The sequence below is a fragment of the Oryctolagus cuniculus genome, chromosome 11 (assembly GCF_964237555.1).
Source record: "Oryctolagus cuniculus chromosome 11, mOryCun1.1, whole genome shotgun sequence".
NCBI classification, from domain to species: Eukaryota; Metazoa; Chordata; class Mammalia; order Lagomorpha; family Leporidae; genus Oryctolagus; species Oryctolagus cuniculus.
The window spans coordinates 13,968,957-13,989,595 of NC_091442.1; the positions used below are offsets into that span (position 1 = coordinate 13,968,957).

Sequence of the window (20,639 nt, forward strand, 5' to 3'; positions counted from 1 at the left end):
CTGGCACTGCAGGCGGTGGCTTTACCAGCTATGCCACAGCGCCGGCCCCTATCTGCAGTCTTTTGTGTCTAGTTTCTTTCTTTCAACATGATGGTTTTGAGATTCCCATGTAACTGCATTTCAGCCCATCATCCAGTGTCCTTCTACCTACTCTCTGCTTAATCCTTCCAAACCTCAACTACCTCAACTGACCAATATTCTACTCACTTCTAGAAATCAACGTGGTTTTTTTTTAGCTTTCACATACAAGCAAGATTACATGTTTATCTTTGTGTGCCTGCTTTATTCCACTCACCATTATATTCTCCAGTTCCATCCATGTTGCTTCAAATGACAGGATTTCAATCACTTTTATGCCTGAATAGTGTTCCCAAATGCACCGCTTCTTACCCCATACATTCTAGAAAAATTCATACCTGTCTCTTACAAGCGTTTCCCAAGGCTATTATAACCTCTTCACAGACAGTGCTTTTACATCCGCATGACATTCCCTCCGGTGAAATTGACATCACATTCACTTAGCCAATCTCCTGCTGTGGAATGCTCCTGTTTCCAGTCTTCCCTTCTATACATCATCCTGACGTGGATGCAGTCTCATCACACACAAAATTGCCCACATTTCCTCCAGCAGATGTTCCGAAGTGACATTAATATCCCAGTGAATACCAGCACTTGTAAATTTCTCAGTGTTTGTTGCAAAATCATTTTCCAGGAAAACTGTGCTAATTTTCATTCCCATCTGCATATCTGAAAGAGAATGAGTAACATTCTCAGTGACTAACTGGTTTGCCAAGTACCTTACTGGCAGGGAGGACAGGAACAGGCTCCGGACCTCACGGCCAAGCGCTGCGCACACTGTCCACCTAGGGACTCCCCAGAATCAATTATCCCACTGTGTTCCAGAGCTGGAGATCACTCAGGAGGGGCCAGAGCCCTGGGCTTGATTTCCACGTTCCTTTTGGCAGGCCCTGTTTGGTCTCTTACTAGCTCTGAGTCCCTTGGGAATCACTTCTTCCTTTAACTTAGATGCAAAAGGGAGAGGACAATGCTGAGTGCTGGAAACCACAAGCTCCCATGCTGAGCTCAGCTTGTGTGTGTTGTGTTTGGTTGAGGAACTCGTTTCTCGGAACAGAAACGTCCTTTAGAAGCTGCTGGGGAGCGGGTGGCTGGCCCTGTGGCGTAGAGGGTACAGCCGCCACCTGCAGTGCCGCCATCCCATATGGGCACTGGTTCGAGTCCTGGCTGTTCCACTTCCGATCCAGCTCTATGATATGGCCTGGGAAAGCAGAAGAACACAGTCCAAGTCCTTGGGCCCCTGCACCCACGTGGGAGACCCAGAAGAAGCTCCTGGCTCCTGGCTTCGGATCGTTGCAGCTCCAGCTGTTGCGGCCAATTGGAGAGCAAACCAGCGGATGGAAGACCTCTCTCTCTCTCTCTCTCTCTCTCTCTCTCCGACTTTCAAATAAATACATAAATCTTTTAAAAAAAGACTCAATCTGAGGCCCCAGAGTGATCCCACAAAGCCCAACGCTTTTGGCTCTGAGAACAAACATCTCAGAAGCCTGACCTTGATTTTTCCACCCTCTCTTTCCTTGGTGTGGAGAGCTCTGAGCAGTGCCCGCGCAGGGTGTCCTCCCAGGGACTTAATGTTCCAGGGTCAGTGACTCTCGACTGGAGAAAGGAGGCCAGGCCCACTGCCAGGCCTGTTCCCGACAGCTGCTCCCTTGGCCTCTCTAACACCGAACTCAGTGGTTCAAAGTGACCTCTTCTGGTGGCGCTTTCTACAGTTATGCTCCCGAAAACCCACAACACCAGAAGAAAACATCAGATGAACCCCCGTGCAGGGATATCCTACAAAACACCCGACCTCAATCTGTGATATTATTAACCCACACGGTGGGAGAGGGGGGTGCACCTGCCTTTTCCTCTTAATATTGAGATCTGACACGCCCTGGCCCTGCTGGATGCGGCCTCTTCCAGCATGTGGCTTCTGAGAGTCAGCCTCCAACCCGGGGAATTCTGGCTCTACCACAGCTCATGTCCATTTCTCTACCCTCCGCTCCGCCCCCCATTCCTGCCCAGCTGGGCTCCCTTCTCGCCTCCTGTCCTCGTCCCTGGCCTCTTCTTTGGCCTCCTATCTCCACTCTGTGTCTCTCTCCCAACATCCTTCATCTCTGGGGAAGACAGGGCACCCAGCTGGCCCCTCGTCTCAGACTGTCTACCTCTCTGGAAAAGCCTCTTTGAATATTTCCCTAGTGCCAGGCCCCAGATAATCCCTCTTTAAAACTCAGAAAGCCAGGACCCATGTTGTGGTCCAGCGGGTTCTGCCACGACCTGTGATACCAGCATCCCATATCAGAGTGCCAGTGCAAGTCCTGGCTGCTCCATTTCCAATCCAGCTCCCTGCTAATGTGCCTGGGAAAGCAGTGGAAGATGGCCCAGGTGCTTGTGCCCCTGCCTCCCATGTGGGAGACCTGGATGGAGTTCCAGGCCCCTGGATTTGGCCTGGCCCAAACCCGGCCATTGCTGCCACTGGGAAGTGAACCAGCAGATGAAAGATCTCTCTCTCCCTCTCTCTGTCACTCTGTCCTTGAAATAAGTGAATAAATAAATTTTTTTTTAAAAAAGACTCTAAAAGTCAGTGAGGGCATCCCCAGCTTCTTCTCTATGTTACTATCATTTACTGAGCAGCAGGAGAAAGTGGGTTCAGGTCCTAGCTTTGCCCTTCCTGGCTGTTCAGCAGGGAGAATCATAGCATCTACTCCCTGAGCCAGTTCTGAGGATTAGACAAAATGCCGAATGCTGAGGGCCTGGCACACAGCAATCACACAGTGTTTGTTGCCATTGCCTCTGGCTAATATGGCGGTTCAGGTTAGTGTAGGTGGGGCACCCGATATCGAGGTTTCTCCAACACATGTCACAGATGGCCTCACCGTCCACCACGAAGGCACAGTCAGAGTGCTCCGGCGTGGTGTGGGTGCTGAGGATGGAGTTGTAGGGCTCCAGCACAGCTGTGGAAACCTGGGGGGCTGGGTAGATGGAGAACTCCACCTCGGATTTCTTGCCATAATCGAGAGAGGTGTTCCATCAGCAGAGATGAACCCAGAACCAGTCTCCACCCCACCCTCCCCAAGCTGTGGAAAACCAAGAAGCCCTGCAGCTCTGTGCCCTGAGTCAGCCAGTTTTAGAATTCGGTCCAAGATGAGGTCAACTATCTCCTTGCCAATGGGGTAGAGCCCGCGGGCATAGTTATAGACAGCGTCTTCCTGGCCTGTGATGAGCTGCTTGGGGCGGGAGAGCCGCGGTCAGTGCCAGTGAGAACTTTATCCCTGACCGTGGGGGCTGCAGTATGAGAGCTTATTTCTCTCTCTCCTTCAGGCCCCTCTCACAGACTCTAGCGCAGATGGCTGACAATAGCCAGACCTCCAAAACTCATTCTTCTCCCCAACTTTAAACTTGTAAAATAAAGATGCATCTGGAGAAGCACGTAAAATAAGAATGAGACTGAACAAATAATTACACAGCCAACACATGTTCCACCACCACAGAAGTCACACTCATTTTACAACCTCTTACCAAATCACTTCCTTATTGACAGGTTACAGCTTTTTTGTTGGCCATAAACAGATGTCTTCCCCTGGGGAGATACTCAGGGCCCCGAGGGAGGAACATCCTGGCCTTACATTTTACATGGCCACAGTTTCTTTGGTGGAGAGGTCTTGGACATTCCTGCCATTGAGTTTCCCTAACTTCTGCTTCAGGTCCAGACACCTGCAGCCATTCATTCACTCATTCTGTTATTTTTATGCGTCAGGCTTTAGACTAAGCTCTTAGGCTACAATAAAGCATAGACTAGACATGATCTGTTAACTCACGGAATTTACTACCTACATTTATTAGGACCTGCTGTTTACCAGTGCTAATAAAAACAAAAATTGGGGCTGGCATTGTGGCATAGCGGGTAAATCCAACACCTGTGATGCTGCCATCCCATGTGGGTGCTGCTCCACTTCCAAGCCAGCTCACTGCTAATGAGCCTGGGAAAGCAGCAGAAGATGGCCCAAGTCACGGGCCCCGGCACCCCTGTGGGAGACTGGATGAAGTTCATGGCTCCTGGCTTTGGCTTTGCCTGGCTTTGACTTTGCCCAGCCCTGGCCATTGCAGCCATTTGGAGAGTGAACCAGAGGATGGAAGATCGATCTCTTTGTCTCTGTCTCTCCTTCTCTCTGTAACTTTGCCTTTCAAATAAATATGAGTCTTTTAAAAAACCCTGAAATCAATATGAATTTTCTCCCTCAAGATTATCCAAATCAGCAAAAGGTTGGGTGATGTGAGGCATGGAGGAAGGGCATCTAACTTACAAAGGGAATCACAGATCTCAAACTCTCCCCTCTCCCAACACCAGGAGAAGGCAAAGCAGATGATATTGTGAATGTAACAGAGGCATGGATTTGAGGGACCAGGCCTCAGAGCCAAGAGGCCAGAGTTGAGGTTCAACAGCCTCCTTTACCGAGGGGTGGACACCACTCTTCCCTCTGCTCCTCCTTTCCCACCCCAGATCTCAGAAGACCAAGCTAGGGCTCAGACCAAGCCAACCCTCGGGAGCAGGACATCCCACCAGCTGTGGGTAGGGTGGTCCAGTGAGTCTCTGTAACATCAGTTCTAGAGCAGGCTTCACCTTCTTCTTCTAATTCAACCCTATCAGGGTACAGATGGGGAAACTGAGGCACAGAGCTGCACTATCCAGACCAAGATCACACTCCAAGTCAGCGACAAAGGATGTAGAGTCCAAAAGTAGATTCTGTTGATAGTCAACTGGACAAAGATCTTTCAAGATGTGGCACTCTGAGTAGCAGATGACCTTATAGCTCTCTATGAGCTCTGGGTTGTGTGTGTGTGTGTGTGTGTGTGTGTGTGTGTGAGAGAGAGAGAGAGAGAGAGAGAGATTAACATTAAATAAGCCAGCTGTTGTGAGGTGCTTGCTATTGATAGGGATTATATTTCTCTTTTTTTTTACTTTTTAAAAAAATAACTAACAAAGCTGAATTTTCAGGATGTGAAGCTACCTAACAATTGGTCAAAGTGTTGTTCTGTTTACTTTATCAAAGGGTAGCAGTAAAATATGCATTGTTTGGATTTATCAGATGAACATATAGCAAAAGAACCAGGTAGGAGTCCTGGAAATCAATGACTATTGAAACAAAAAATTCATACAAAATAGAGTCTGGGCTGGATGCAGTTGAAAGAATTTTAGTGAACTGGAAGCTAATACTGAGGAATTCACCCAGAATACAGTGCAGAGAGATGAAGAAGAGAAAGATAGGAGAGAAATGCAAAACAAGAAGACTAGAAATAAAAGGTTCAATAAATACCCAGTGGAATTTCCAAAAAGAGAATGGAGACAATGGCAGAGAAGCAATAGCCAAAGAGATAAAGGGAGAGTATTTTTCAGAATTAAATGGAGATGTGTATGTTAGGATTAGAAGTGCACACTACAGTTGAGCCAAGTAAATAAAAGACAAGACTGACTCATAGAGGTGCCTGAACAGGATCAGTAGCCCATGCTTTTATTTGAGGCAAAGAGACCAGGAGCCAACTAGACAAGAAATCCAAGCCTCACCTTGTACAGCCACTGATGGCTCAGGTCAGTCCCTGGTGCCACTGCATTCATCTGGAATGAGTTCTTGAGAAGGTGCATCCTTCCTCCCTCCCTCTCTTGAAGAAGTGACACCTTAGCAATACTTCTCTGAGAGGTGGCCGTGGAAGGCAGCAGGCAGGGAGAGGCCCCCAGAGAGCAGCACTGTTTTTTCCACATTATGAGGAAGTTACGGCATCACTAGGCAGGACGACCCCCAGCCCAATCCCAGTCTTACTGCATAGATAATACATGCCAGGGGCTAGTGGCCACCTGTATATTGCTGTTCTATTTCTCTTTTGTAAACACAATGTTTAGTTGTAGTTTTTCTCTTTTCATTCTATCATTGTATATTAGGCACATTCGAAGTGGTTAAACCTATTAAACTGTAAAGACTACAAAGAGCCTTTTCTGTGTTTAACTGAGAGAACAGTTACTAGACCTGGAGATGATTTTGTCCCATGAGAGACATTCTGTTGGCTTTCCCTGGGAGAGAGTTCGAGTGTACTTTAGGCAGGTGTTGGTGTTTCGGGAAGTGTTTAAGGGAGATTTCAGTAGCCAAAAGAGGTGGCTTCAGAAGACGCTGTCTTTACCGCTGAGTGTCCTTCCATCCTTTTCCTGGTAGCTCTGTCCTAATTTACTCCTGGAGAATCACCCCACTTCCGCTCTCCGAGAACTGCATCGCTCAGTGATGAAGTATTTTGACATCTTCAACCAATGAGGACATCCAGTCATTGGTTCAAAGGTTTACTTGTAGTCAGCTAAGCTAACCGGAAGGAATCCTCACTGAGTTTGAGAAGACGGGAGGAGCTGCCTCAGCCATATTACAAGCGTGAGGCTATGTCAAAATGCTCTTAGAAAATGGGATGAAAAGATGTTTCTTTTGGTGAAAATTTTGTGAACTCCATGCATAGCTTTTGCACGCTATGCATTTACGTGGGCTTCTGGAAAACATTCATGTCCATGGATATCGGAGTTTTTGTACTTTTACTGCTGTTTTTGCAGGGTAACCGTCCAAATCCAGGCAAAAGGAGTTGCAGTCTGGTAACTTGGGGGATGTCCTCCCAGGCTGTTTCTGCCTCTGTTCTAGAGTGGAATCACTTAGGTTTTCTTTCACAGTGGTCACGGGGGAAGCTTCATGGCCAACACTTGCTTTCCTTTGGCCTTCAGACCCCTGTGGCACTTCCTCAGGACTTAATGCCATTTCATTAACTTGGAATAAGTAGATGCCTTCTAGGGGGGCAAACACCCAGCCTTTGCGGGAACGGACTGTAGCCCCTGATTAACACACCCACCCCCCCACCAGCTCTCGCTGGGCATCCGTTGGTTGAGACCAACCCTTCTTGGGTGTTCCTCCTGCTGTTTCTTTGATGGATGCGTGTCTTTTTTTTTAACCTTTGCTCACATTATGCTTTGCCAGCATCCCTACCCACTAGCATTTGAGCCCAAAAGAACAATTTACCTTTCCCGGTTTTATGAGGAATATTACGAGTGGGTGGGAAGGAAGTTCAAATCTTGTAAAGTTCAAACTGTCTGGGGTGGGAAAATACTGAGAAGGAAGCAGACAGGCCATTGTTCCCCCTGTAAGCTGGATGCCACATCAGCCACCTGGGGCTCTCCAGAGGTGATGGAAACTGCCTAACTTTCCCGGTCAGTTTTATATTTTACTTTTAGTTGACATATAATGATTGCATATGTTTATGGGGTACAGTGTGATAATTTGACGCACGTATACAATGTGTAATCCACCCAGGGCAATTCACTTTTTATCTCCTTGAAGTTTACCTCGCTTTGGGTTGGGAACCTCTGAACTTCTCTCTTCTAGTTATCTATAAAATGTACATTAAATTGTGACCTAGACTGACCTCACTGTGCTGGAGAACACTGGGGCATTCCTCGCGAGCAGCCGCACTCCAGTATCCATTATCCAGCTCCCTTCTATTGTCTCTCTCCCTTCTTCTTCCCAACACATGATGACCAATGTTCTATTCTCTGTTTCAATGAAGTCAACTTTTTTAGCTTCCTCATGTGCATGAGAACCTGCAACATTTGTTTTTCTGTGCCTGAGTCCTGGCAGCTTCACTTCTGATCCAGCTTCCTGCTAATGTACCTGGGAAAGCAGCAGAAGATGGCCTGAGAGCTTAGGCCCCTATTGCCCAAGTAGAAAACCCAGATGGAGTGCCAGGCTCCTGGCTCCAGCCTGGCCCAGGCCTGGCCTTTGCAGCTGTTTGAGGAATAAACTAGTACATGGAAGAGTCTCTCTCTCTCTCTCTCTCTCTCTCTCTCTCTCTCTCTCTCTCTCTCTTTTTCCTCCACCTCGACCGCTGTCCGTCACCCTCTCCACAGGCTTCTGGTGCGGATGTGTGGCTGCACCCATCTCCTCAGCAGGGCTTCCCACTGATGTCTCTGTGTGTGTGTGTGTGTGTGTGTGTGTGTGGTGTGCCTCTGATCGATCCTTGCTTTCTGGCCCGTCCTGAGCCACGATGGATGAGGCATGGCCATTTCTGTGTGCACCCATAAGCCCCTCCAGGGCTGGCCCTGTGATTTCAGGGCTTGGTGCAAGGTGAAAACATACAGCCCCTTGTTCAAGAGCAAGAACAAAGGTGCTGTTACAGGTGCCCATTTCACTGCCTCTCTTCTGTAGTCTCTCACTAGACCTGTTATGACCATTTTAAAACAATTATTTAAAGCTGCACCCTTCATAGTCACTGTGGGGACTCAAAAGGAGAGTTCAGAGTTCAGGCACCTATGGGAGCCCAGGGTTCCCACCCTGCTAGCGCTGGATGTGCAGGTCCCCTTGGTTGCCAAGTCCCCCTTCCCCCTAGGACATTGGTAGTCAGTGGGGACCACCACAGCGGCCTAATGGGTGCATGTATAGATGCTCACCAGTGGGCTTAGTGCAGTAGGAGTCAGATTTTGTCAAGCACTTCATGGGGCAGATGGGTCCAGGCCCAAGATGAGGCCTGTAGTTCAAGACTGGCAGCCTCCTATGTGCCTCATGGATGCAGAAACTTGACTGTAATATAAACAATGTCTATGGCATCGAGTAGACCCGACTCTGTGCCAAACGTTTGTCATAAGCTTCAGAGAGAGAGAGAGAGAGAGATATCATCTGCTGCTTCACTCCTCAAATTCCTACAGCAGCTGAGGCTGGGCCAGAATGAAGAACATCCTGGTCTCTCACCAAAGAATTGGACAATTTTTTCTGCCCTCCCAGGTGCATTAGCAGGAAGCTGGATCAGAAACGGAACAGCTGGGACTTGAACCGGCACTCCTTATGGGATGCCAGCATTCCAAGCCGCAGCATAACCTGCTGCACCACAGCGCCAGCCCTTCAAGGTCAGACTCAAGGACCACGTGGTATTGGCTCCCTGTGTTTTCACTGTGGCCTCAAGGTCTAACACAAAACCTGGCAAATGTGGTAAGAAACTGTTAAATAATTTTGTGTGAATGAATTGAACAAATACGAATGAATTCAACAACGATATGGGATTTACTAGAAAGCAACACAGGGTGTGTGAAGTGGAGTGATGAATCAATTTCTGGTTAGAATCCTGTTGGGAGGGGAATGTACACCACCGAGCCGGTTCTGCAGCTCTGCTTGTGAGTAACCAGTTAGTAACCAGTTTTAGAAGAGCTCCATCTTGTGTTGTGTCATTAATTCATTAGGCAACTTTGGGCTGGAGAGACTCGGTCTATTTTACTGCAAACTGAGAGGTCGGTCTAGATCAGGGGGCAGCAAACAGTTTTCCATAGAGGAGCAGACAGTAAATATTTTAGGCGTTGTGGTCAATCACTGTTGCAACTACTCAGCCCTGTCAGGGTGGTGGAAAAGTCGTCACGGACAACACGTCCACGAACGGATGTGTGGCCATGCTTCTGTAACACCTCGCTCACACGGACAGGCAGCTGCCTAGATTTGGTCCGGGGGCTGTATGTGGTTTCTGACCTCTGAGGTCCCCGCTAATCTTCAGTCTGTGATTTAAAGTTATAATCGTGCACCACCGTCCTCTCAGGGAGCCTGTGGAAGACACTAATGGATCACAGGAGCTCGCTTCTGATGAGAAAGTGTTGGCGTTCACCCCTCGGTTATAGACGGAAAGCGCTAGCTGCTGAATTCTCCTTTTCCCTCAATAAAAACAAACATTTAGAAACCCCCAGGTGTTGTCTCGAGCGTGGCATTGAGCAAAAGAGGGAGAGAGGAGGAGGGGAGGAGCGGACACCCTGGCCTGGGGAGCAGGTGTCTGACCCAACTTTGCCACCCACCTCCCATATCCGAGCACCTGACTCCAGCTTCCTGCCCACGAAGACCCTGACAGCCAACGGTGATGACGCAAGTAAGTGGGCTCCTGCCACCCATGTGGGAGGTGTGAATTGAGTTCCTGGTTCCTGGTTTCAGTCCTAGCCTAGTTCCAGTCATTGTGTGCACCAGTAGATAGGAGCTCTTTCTGCATCTGTATCTGTCCCTGTGTATCTGTCTCTTCATCTCTGCTTCCCAGTAAAAAATTTCCTGACCTGGCAATGGCATTACCGTGTGGTGGAAGTCACACCTGCCACTTCTCCCGTACCTGCCACCCTGGGTGCTCCAACTAGGGATGAATGCACCAGGCTTTTAGCAGTTACCCAGGACATTTCCCTCTGTTCTTTTCCCACCAAACGTTAAACCACTGAGTGTCTTCTGCATAAAGAGATCTGCTGCCAGGTGACTGCCCGATCGGAGGATACCTAACAAATAACTTGATGTGGAGCCGTCACTCAATGACAATGCACTGCTCCAGGTCTGTTTGAATGTTCACAGTTGCCTTGAGGAATGAATGGGAGACTCTCACACATCAGGAGGCCACACGATGGTGAAACAACAGCATGGACACGGTGGTCAGAGGAGTCTGAGTTGAACTCTGCAGATAAAGTTTACTCTTGAGGCTGGCACTGTTGTACAGTGGGTTAAAGCCATGGCCTATAGCACCCATATCCTATATGGGCAACGGTTTGAGTCCCAGTTGCTCTATTTCTGATCCAGCTCCCTGCTAATGTGCCTGGGAAAACAGCAGAAGATGGTCCAAGTCCTTGGGTCCCTGAACCTGAATGGGAGACCTGGAAGAAGCTGCTGGCTCCTGGCTTCGGCCTGGCCCAGCCCCAGTCATTGTTGCCATCTGGGGAGTGAACCAGAGGATGGAAGACCTCTCTCTCTGTCTTTCCCTTCTTCTCTCTATAACTCTGCCTTTCAGAAAAATAGAATAAGTCTTAAAAAAAGATTAGAGCCAGGACTCAAACACTGACTCCAATCTTGTTTATGTTTTTTTAAAGATGCATTTATTTATTTCAAGGACTGAGTTAGAGATAGAGGGGGAGAGTCAGAGAGAAAGACATCTTATATTCACTGGTTCATTCCCCAAATAGCTGCAACAAATGGGGCTGGACCAGGTCAAAACCAGGAGCCTAGAACTCTATCCAGATCTCCCATATGGGTGGCAGGGGCTCAAGTACGTGGGCCATCTTCCATTGCCTTCCCAGGTGCATTAGCAGGGAGCTGGATCAGAAATGGAGCAGCCAGGACTTGAACTGGCACTCATATGGGATGCTGGCATCACAGGCTGTAGCTTAACCTTCTGTGCCACAATACCAGACCCCCAACCAGCATCTTGACTGCTGTGGCAAGTATCTGCCCTAACTCTGGGTATATAACGGTGCAACTATTGGAGGGAAAGAAACACCTGTTGGTGGAGTGACGGTCATCTGAATGTCTGAGATGGGAAGTGTGTTGCACAGTAGTAGCAATGCACAATCCATGAGAGCCCAGGAATGTGAGTATCAGGGGTGTGCGCACAAAGCCTCGGTAGAGGAGCCGTCTTTGGTTTCAGCTCTGAGGCCAGGTAGCTCCTTTATAATTGAGCTCTTCACTCCTTCCACATCCAAGGCTAAGGGACCCGGGGTCCCCAGAGTGTTCAGGACTCAGATGGCTGCTGTGACAACCTCTCCTGGGGCCCTCATGGTGTGGCCTGGAAAAAGGAAGTAGCCACTGTCTCCCTGGACCAGAATTGCTGATCTCTGGCCAAGCTTCCTGCCTATACAATAGCAGCTGGGAGGGGCCAAAAAATTCTAGTGGGACCACACCCACTGGGAAGGTATAAATAGTGAGGTTTCCCGTTGGCCATCAGAGCCACTCTGCCTGAACCATGAGGTCCAGTGTCCTCTTCCCCATCGTGGTGCTTGTTGTTCTGGGGTCCATGGCAACTTGGGCCGTGGAAGGTGTGGACAATGGTGAGTTGGAATCATCCTGGCCCAATCTTGTCTGCAGGGTGAGAGGTGGGAGCCCCGGTGGTGTGGGCATGGCTTCCTGAGGCTCTCATCTCTAGCCCGTTCCTGGGAGAGCTCCCTGAGGGTGGGAGGTGAGTCTAGCCGAGCTCCAAGGCCTCTGAGCACCTGGAAATGTTTCTGTTGGCCCAGGGTTCCCTCTCCATTCTGTTCTCTGACTCCCCGCTCTCCTTCACTCTCTGACCCTGTCTGTGACTCTTCCTGGCTCTCCTTTGTCTACCTCTGTTCCTGCCCTTGGCTTAGCTCTCAATGGCTCTCTTGGTTTTGTTACTCTTCATTTCTCTCAATTTGTCATTCCCTGCCTTTGTGTGACTCGTTTGTTCTTGGGTGCGTGGCCGTGCCTGGGAGTCCTCTGTTTCTTCCCTGGGTCAGTTGCTTCTGCTGCTCATGCATCTGGTTGAATTGGCCCTATCATTCTTCCTGGAGGTCAGACAGGCATTCCTTTAAGCTGAAGCAGCCAGCCCATCGGGAGCTCCCTGTTCCAGGTGATCCTCTGTGCAATCAGATAAACAGGGCTCTTGAAGACTCACTGTGCAGTCAGCACTGGACAGCTGGTCAACCTGCACTGACTGGGTACCTGATAATTGGGGGAGCCAAGGTGCTGCTTCGGGGGATGTCTTAGGGAGGAGCCGGTGGTGATGGGGGACCGGGAAGAGGTGATCCTCCCTGCTCAGGCTGGGGGCTGGAGCAGAGGTTGGGTCCAAGAAACAAGGGGTGATGTCTAAAGTGCAAGGCCTCTGACCTGTGGCCTTGATCTCACCAGGGGAGAAGCCTGGGAACTGCCCATTGGTGGAATTCCAGTGTCTGATGCTGAATCCGCCTAACCTGTGCGAGACGGACAGCCAGTGCAAGGACAACCTCAAGTGCTGCCAAGGCAGCTGTGGGAAAGCCTGCTTTCTCCCCGTGTAAGGTAAGCAGGGGCTGGGACGGATTCGACTCGCTGGTGTGGCGGAGCCCCACCTCGAGCAAGGCCTATGTCCAGCTTCCTGGGCCTTCAAGAGCCCTGCTCTCCGGGTCTCGGGGCAAGGATTTTCATAGGCTCACTTGTGGCTTTGATTCTATTCCAGCTTCTCTGGGTGAGGGGCCCAGGCAAGTGGTTTTCTGGGCTTCAGTTTCTTCATCCGTAAAATGGACATAATGAAATTCAAAGTGCTTTGCAAAGTACTTTGTGCACGAAATATTGCTTACGCAGGCTGTTTCCATGATGTTGCCGAGTCACAGCCCAGAGGGTCAGTGGAGTTTCAAGATAATCTCATTCCACGCTCTAAGTCTGGAGTTGCACAGTGGACACAGGAGTTGAACTCCCTCTCCTGATACCAAGACTCTGGCAACCATTCCACCTTCCTCTCTCTCTTTTTTTTTTTTAATCTCTCTCATGAGGGTTCTTTGAGATGATTTGGCTGCTTTCTTACTGAAGATCTTTTCTGATTTTTCCCCAGCTTGATCCAGCCACGTGGAAGACCCTCTGGCTTCCCTCTCCGTATGCGCGGGCAACCTCCATTATGACTTGGATTCTGGGGCCTTCTGTGGTGAGGACTTGGTTCCGTCACCACACATCCTTGCAAAGCTAATACTAATCAACCTGTGAATAAATCAGTGAGCACATTTCTCTGTGTCCTCCTTGCTTCTGTGATTCATTGAGGGTGAGCAGGTGGGAGGTGATGATGGAAGACAGGACGGGGGGCTCATTGCTCCAGACATGGAGTGGAAGGAGGGGGCTTTGGGGCTGGGCAGACTTGGGTTTATATCACGAATCACAAAGGACTGCCTCTGGGATTTTGGACAAGTGGCCTTGCCTCTGAAGTCTCAGCGTTTCTATCTGTGAAGCGATGAGAACAGCCGCTTTTCCGGAATGTGTGGAGCACTGGAGGATGCACCATGTGTGCCATGGACACGGTGTGACTGGGCCACTGCAGGTTTGCCCCTGCAGTGTCTTTCTCATTTCTTCACTCTCCCAAGACATCACTTCTTCTGTCTTAAAATAAGTGTATTGCCAGGAACTGGTGCTGTGGCACAGTAGGTTAAGCCTCTGCCTGTGGCATCGGCATCCCATATGGGCACTGGTTTCAGTCCTGGCTGGTCCACTTCTAATCCAGTTCCCTGCTAATGGCCTGGGAAAGCAGTGGAAGATGGCCCAAGTGCTTGGGCCCCTGCACCTGTGTGGGAGACCTGGAAGAAGCTCCTGGCTCCTGGCTTCGGATCAGCCCAGCTTGGGCCACTGTGGCCATTTGGGGAGTGAACCAGTGAATGGAAGACCTCTCTCTGTCTCTCCCTCTGTCTGTAACTCTCTCAAATAAATAAATAAATAAATCTTTTTTTTAAAAAGTAAGTGTATTGCCACGGTGGGTTTTGTTTGACTCATGACATGGGTTAGGTTGTCTGCATGTGTGGAGGCAGCTGTGTGCCAGAATGGACATGTGCGTGCACATGCAGCTGTAGGAACGGCTATAGGTGTAAACACAGTGGTGGGAGGGGCAGGAGTCAGAGGCCAGGGCCAGCTGTTATGTACATACAGTTGCAGGAGCCAGGGCTGGCAGGGTGCAGTAGCTTAGCTACAGTGGTCAGCCTTGGTTGCATGGAGCAGTGCAGGGCCTTGGGGCTGTTTGTGGGCATACATGCAGTAGCTGTGCAGTGTCCCCTGGCCACTGTGTTTGTGGAACACCTGTTGGAGTGACTTTGGGGTGTAGAGATGGTGGCTTAAGTACTTGGAGAATGTGAAGACCCTTGGGGTGGAGCCACGGGCCACAGCAGGAGCAGCTGAGGCAGCTCCAGGGAGAAGGAAGGTATATTGTCCCCAGCAATCTTGCAGATGTAGAAAACTCCTGGGACTGGGGAGGGAGGAGGAATTGGCTCAGGCACATGTATTTGGCAAAGGTGAAAAAACCTTCAGGGCCCTCAGCAATTTAAGTGGCAAGTAGATTTTTGTAAGGAATGTAAGCATGATTCAACATTAGGACAATTTATTACATTAATAGCTTACAGGATAAAATTATAATCCCCTAATTCTAGAAAGCTTTCTGAAAAATGCAACAGGCATTAATGATAATAACTAAGACTAGACTGGAATGTCTTTAATGTTAGCACATGGCCCACATGCTGCCACTTCAGTCTCTCTCCGTTAAAGACAGAGCAAGCCAAGGATCACTCCTTAGCCACTGTATGAGCTGTGTCAGCCTCACGCCACTCAATGGGATGAAGAGGAGATATGCGTTCTTTAGAGAGGAAGGTCATGAGCAGACAGCATAATTACCCGCATATAAAATTCAAGAAACTCAGCAAATTGATAAACTTAAGTTTAATAATATTGGTCAATACAACAATAATGTACAAAGCTCAAGAATATTCCTATGTGATAACAATCAGAAATGACAGTACACGAAGTCCTTCTTTGGATCATTTCAAAGTGAATGAAATACCTAGGATTGAATTTAGAAAACAAATGCCTTCATGTCCACAAGCCAAGCCTTGTCTGCCCTGAAGACAGTATCTCTGATTCTGAGTTGAGGATGCAATAAACGACATGGCACCTGACTTCTTGGTGGCCTCAGGTCTTGGCAGAAAAGTAGCCGAATCACTGGCCTCTGGTTGGACTTTCTGCCTAGATCATGATGGCTGGGGAGGGCTGGGCAATTCTGGTGGGGCCAAACCCACAGTAGAAGAGCTGGTGACCAGAGCCCTATCTGCCTTTACCATGTACTTTGTCTCTGGTGAGAGTCCTGCATGGTGAGAGTCCTGCATGATGGGAATAGAGTCAATGATGGGGCTACTGGTTGTTCAGTCCTTAAATGGAGAAGCTTCTGTGTTCAAAGAAGCCTTTACATTCAAAGCTTAGCAGAATCACTATTGTATCCTTTCTAAAGGACACTTTGGAGCAATAGTTTTCGAAGTGTGGTCTGGGCTACTCTGCGGATACTTGAGACCTTTTTGGAGGGTCTGTAAGGTCAATTCTATTTTCATAATAAAACTAATACATTATTTGCCCCTTTATTCTCATTCTCTCATGGATTACAGTGGAGTTTTCAAAAAGGCTGTTTAATACAATATCACAAAAGATTGAGGGCAGAAGCTGTTGTAAGAATTTAGCTGTTATATAGTAAGGCAAACATTAGTGATACTTGAATGTGATGAATCCTCTCAGAAGAAATCAACAGCAACAGTAGCTTACAGCAGATAATAAATGGGGTTGAAACTCCTGTTACTACATTTTGGGGAACACCTTCAAAAGTATGGACCACTTTCCTATCTTCATTGCACACTCTAGTAAATGACTAGAGGGCACTGTGAGAAAAGCTTAGAGGTAAAGGCGTGATAAACTTGTGCTGTCAAAAGGTCCTCCTCATTCAACTTCTCATTCGAGAAAACTGGATCTCCACAAGCAGAATTATGAAGCAAGACTCCAACCTTACACCTTACACAAAATCCTTACACACTCAAAATGGATTAAAGACCTAAATATATGAACTGATACCATCAAATTATTAGAAAATATTGAGAAAACCCTGCAAGACACTGGTATAAGCAAAGAGTTCTTGGAAAAGACCCCAGAGACACAGGCAATCAAAGCCAAAATTGACAAATGAGATTACATCAAATTGAGAAGTTTCTGTACTGCAGAAGAAACACTCAGGAAAGTGAAGAGGCAACTGAAAGAATAGGAGAAATTATTTGCAAATTCTGCAACTTATAAAGGATTAATAACCAGAATATAGAAAAAGATTTTAAAAACTCAACAACAACAAAACAAACAACCCAGTTAAGAAATGGGCAAAGGACTTAAACAAGCACTTTTCAAAAGAGGAAATCCAAATGGCAACAGACATGAAAAAAATGCTCAGGATCAACTAGCCTTCAGGGAAATGCAAAGCAAAACCACAATGAGGTTTCACCTCACCCCTATTAGAATGGCTTTCATACAGAAATCAACAAACAACAAAAGCTGATGAGGGGGCCAGCGCCGTAGCTCACTTGGCTAATCTTCCACCTGCGGTACCGGCATCCCATATGGGCGCCGGGTTCTAGTCCTGGCTGCTCCTCTTCCAATCCAGCTCTCTGCTGTGGCCTGGGAAGGCAGTGGAGGATGGCCCAAGTGCTTGGACCTGCACCCATGTGGGAGACCAGGAGGAAGCACCTGGCTCCTAGCTTCGTAATGGCATAGTGCCAGCCGTAGCAGCCATTTGGGGGGTAAACCAACGGAAGGAAGACCTTTCTCTCTGCTCTCTCTCTCTCTCTCATTGTCTAACTTTATCTGTCAAATAAAAAAAAAAAAAGCTGGTGAGGATGTGGGGGAAAAGGTACTCTAATCCACTGTTGGTGGGAATGTAAACTGGTACAGCCACTGTGGAACACAGTATAGAAATCTGAATATGGACCTATCATATAACCCAGCCATCCCACTCCTGGGAATTTACCCAAGGGAAGTGAAATCGGCATATGAAAGAGTTATCTGTGCCCCCATGTTTATTGTAGGTCAATTCACAATAGCTAAGGTATGGAATCAACCCAAATGTCCATCAACTGAAGACTGGATAAAGAAATTATGGGATATGTACACCACAGAATACAACATAGCAGTAAAAAATATGAAATCTTGTTGTTTCCAACAAAATGAATGAAATTCAAAAAAATCATACTTAGTGAAATAAGCCAGTCCTAAAAGGACAAATACCACATGTTCTCCCTAATCTGTGATAACTAATATAGCACCTAAAAGGTATGCTACAGAAGTGAAATTGACACTTTGAGCACTTTGAGATGCAATGACTTTGAATAGCCCTTGTCTTGACTGTTGAGGAACAGTTTTTTTTTTTTCAAACTATTTGTTGAGCTCTTTACTTAGCATAGAGTTAATCATATATGTACAAAGTTGGTTGAAAATAGATCTTAGTAAAAAATAAGAATGGGAATAGAAGAGGGAGGAGGAAGAGGTGTGGGAGTGTGGGTATGGTGGAAAGAATCACTATGTTCCTAAAGTTGTACTTAGGAAATGCGTGAATTTTGTATTCCTTAGATAAAAGGTTTTGGGAAAAAAAGGCCCTCCTTCAGAGGGACCAGGTTACATCTTTTTTTTTTTTTTTTTTTTTTTTGACAGGCAAAGTGGACAGAGAGAGAGAGAGAGACAGAGAGAAAGGTCTTCCTTTTTTTGCCATTGGTTCACCCTCCAATGGCCACCGCAGCCAGTGCACTGCGGCCGGCGCACTGCGCTGATCCGATGGCAGGAGCCAGGAACTTCTCCTGGTTTCCCATGGGGTGCAGGGCCCAAGCACTTGGGCCATCCTCCACTACACTTCCCTGGCCACAGCAGAGAGCTGGCCTGGGAGAGGGGCAACCGGGACAGAATCCGGCGCCCCAACCGGGACTAGAACCCGGTGTGCCGGCGCCGCTAGGCGGAGGATTAGCCTAGTGAGCCGCGGCGCCGGCCCCAGGTTACATCTTAACCAAGCATTTCCAGGTCTGTGTCAGGAAAGAGGCCATGCATCGCCACTATAGCCACTGGACTGTCATCTTCTGTAGCAGATTTAGAATTTTTCTATGTGTTAATAGGTCAGTGGTTCTCAAACTTATGTGTGCATCTGAATCATCTGGAGGTTTGTTAAAATACAGATTGTTGGGCCCTATTCTCAAAGTTTCTCTTTCAGCAAGTTTGAGAATCTGACCTACAATTTGCATTTCTAAGAAGTTCCCAGGCAATGTCGATGCTACTGGTCTGTGGTCCAAACCTTGAGAATCAATTTTCCTCAAATAGCATTTAAATAGTCTACCTATGGTTCATCCCTAGAAATGAAAATACTGTGATCATGGGCTGTGGATCCCAGTGGGTCAAATCACTGTGTTTACAGCTCCATCCTGTGGCTTTCTATGGTAACTGCATTCAAATTGTCTCATGGCTAATCCTCCAGAAATATGAAGAATCAAGAATCTGTGGTGGGGTTGATGCTGTAGCGTAGCAGGTAAAGCCACCACCTGCAGTGTTGGCATTCCATATGGCTGCCAGTTCGAGTCCCAAGTGCTCCACTTCTGATCCAGCTCTCTGTTATGGCCTGAGAAACCAGTAAAAGATGACCCAAGTCTTTGGGCCCCTGCATCTGCATGGGAGACCTAGAAGAAGCTCCTGGCTCCTGACTTCGGATCAGCACAGCTCCTGACTTTGGATCAGCATAGCTCCAGCCGTTGTGGCCATCTGGGGAGTGAACCAGCAGATGAAAGACCCCTCTCTCTCTCTGCCTCTGCCTCTCTGTAACTCTAAGTTTCAAATAAATAAACAAGTCTTAAAAAAAAGAATCTGTAGCAATAGGTTGAACTATGGCCTGCAGTGTTGGCATTCCATGTGGGTGCAGGTTTGAGTCCTGGCTGCTCCACTTCCAATCCAGCTCCCAGCTTGATGCACCTGGGAGAGGTAGTGGGGGATGGCCCAGGTCCCTAGGTCCCTGCACCCATGTGGAAGGTCCAGAAGAAGCTCCTGGTTCCTGTCTACAACTCCCAACTGATTGGGAGGACTATTTACCACCATTGATGAACTGATAAATATATTGAGGGATTATGACAAAAGAATATTTCCATGTTGTGTAAACATGCAGTTTTACACAATTGTGAGAACATGCTGAATGGTTCAAAGCCATCCCTTTACACCAGCCCATGAAGACGGGGGCATAGGCAGACTACAGAAGAGGAGAGCATCCCACCAGTCACTCTGTGCACATTCAGGACCACGGACAGTGCCTCTGGCAGCAGCACGGGTTAAGGCACATTTTCAATCATTCCAACCTAAATTCCCGATCTGCCTGTAGGATGTATAAAGGGGGAAAGGGAAAGGACAACAGTGTTTTTGTGGGAAAAATATAGATTACAAAGTAAAGTCAACAATCTTAAGACATGTGAGCTGGCACATTGGAGCTCCTCTGACTCAAAGCAGCAAGGATGAAGGGACGTTCTTTCCCAGCACTATGTAGTTTTGTCATCCACAGCAACATCCGATTCCAGGGCCGTGGGTGACAGTGACTGCAGCAGCAGCGACCACAACACAACTGGTGAGAGGTGGTTCTGGCTCTGATCATGCTGATTGCACGTTCTCATTTCTGGCAATGTGCTGGAAGTAAGAAGTGAGATGAGGTCACAACAGCCAGCTTCATTGCAAAGCCCTATATGTAAAATGAAAGAGAAGAATCAGGGCAGGGCAGAGGGAGCCATGACTACCAACCTGAGGCTACCCCTGCCAGCTCCACAAGGAGCTCTAGAGCAAGGACTTTTTGCTGCAGGAGCCCTCCATTGGGTAGGAAAGGACAAGCCCTTGTATCACAGCCTTGCTGTGCCCTTGCCTGGGAGCCTCTGGTCTGTGTGATCTCAGCTAAACACCAAGGTTGTGTCTGGAGGAGCACTGGCTGGCCTGGGTCAGTGAACTACACCACCCACAGCTGGGCAGGCAAGTGTTCCTCCAATGGAGTCTGAGCTGCACATCTCCCAGTCAGCCACAGTGTACCCAGGGCCACAGCACTTGGGCTCAGCTACTCCTGATCTCTGGTGTGCTCTGCCTATATAGGAAACCGTGGGATATACAATAGCCCCAGACCCTGCAGTTGGTGTCAGGGCTACAATTGGTCCTCATTAACACTCTTTGCATCTCTCCATCCCCATATCTCCTTGTCCTCAGTGCTGCTGTCTGTAGTTACCTGGTATGGGCAAACTTTCATTCCTG

General features: G+C 48.2%; 1 protein-coding gene across 1 annotated transcript; it reads left to right on the forward strand.

Annotated features, from left to right (window-relative positions):
* The first annotated feature begins 11,737 nt into the window (after positions 1-11,737).
* Positions 11,738-13,555, forward strand: LOC103352377 (antileukoproteinase). The gene is made up of 3 exons (XM_008274757.4): positions 11,738-11,896; positions 12,714-12,860; positions 13,390-13,555. Exons 1-2 carry the CDS (start codon positions 11,812-11,814, stop codon positions 12,857-12,859), a joined length of 231 nt encoding a protein of 76 aa, XP_008272979.1. The 5' UTR covers positions 11,738-11,811; the 3' UTR covers position 12,860; positions 13,390-13,555.
* The last annotated feature ends 7,084 nt before the right edge of the window (positions 13,556-20,639 follow it).

Coding starts and splice junctions, on each gene's coding strand:
- LOC103352377 (XM_008274757.4), top strand. CDS start 11,812: ATGAGGTCCAGTGTCCTCTTCCCCATCGTGGTGCTTGTTGTTCTGGGG. Junction 11,897..12,713: donor CGTGGAAGGTGTGGACAATG/GTGAGTTGGAAT, acceptor TGATCTCACCAG/GGGAGAAGCCTGGGAACTGC.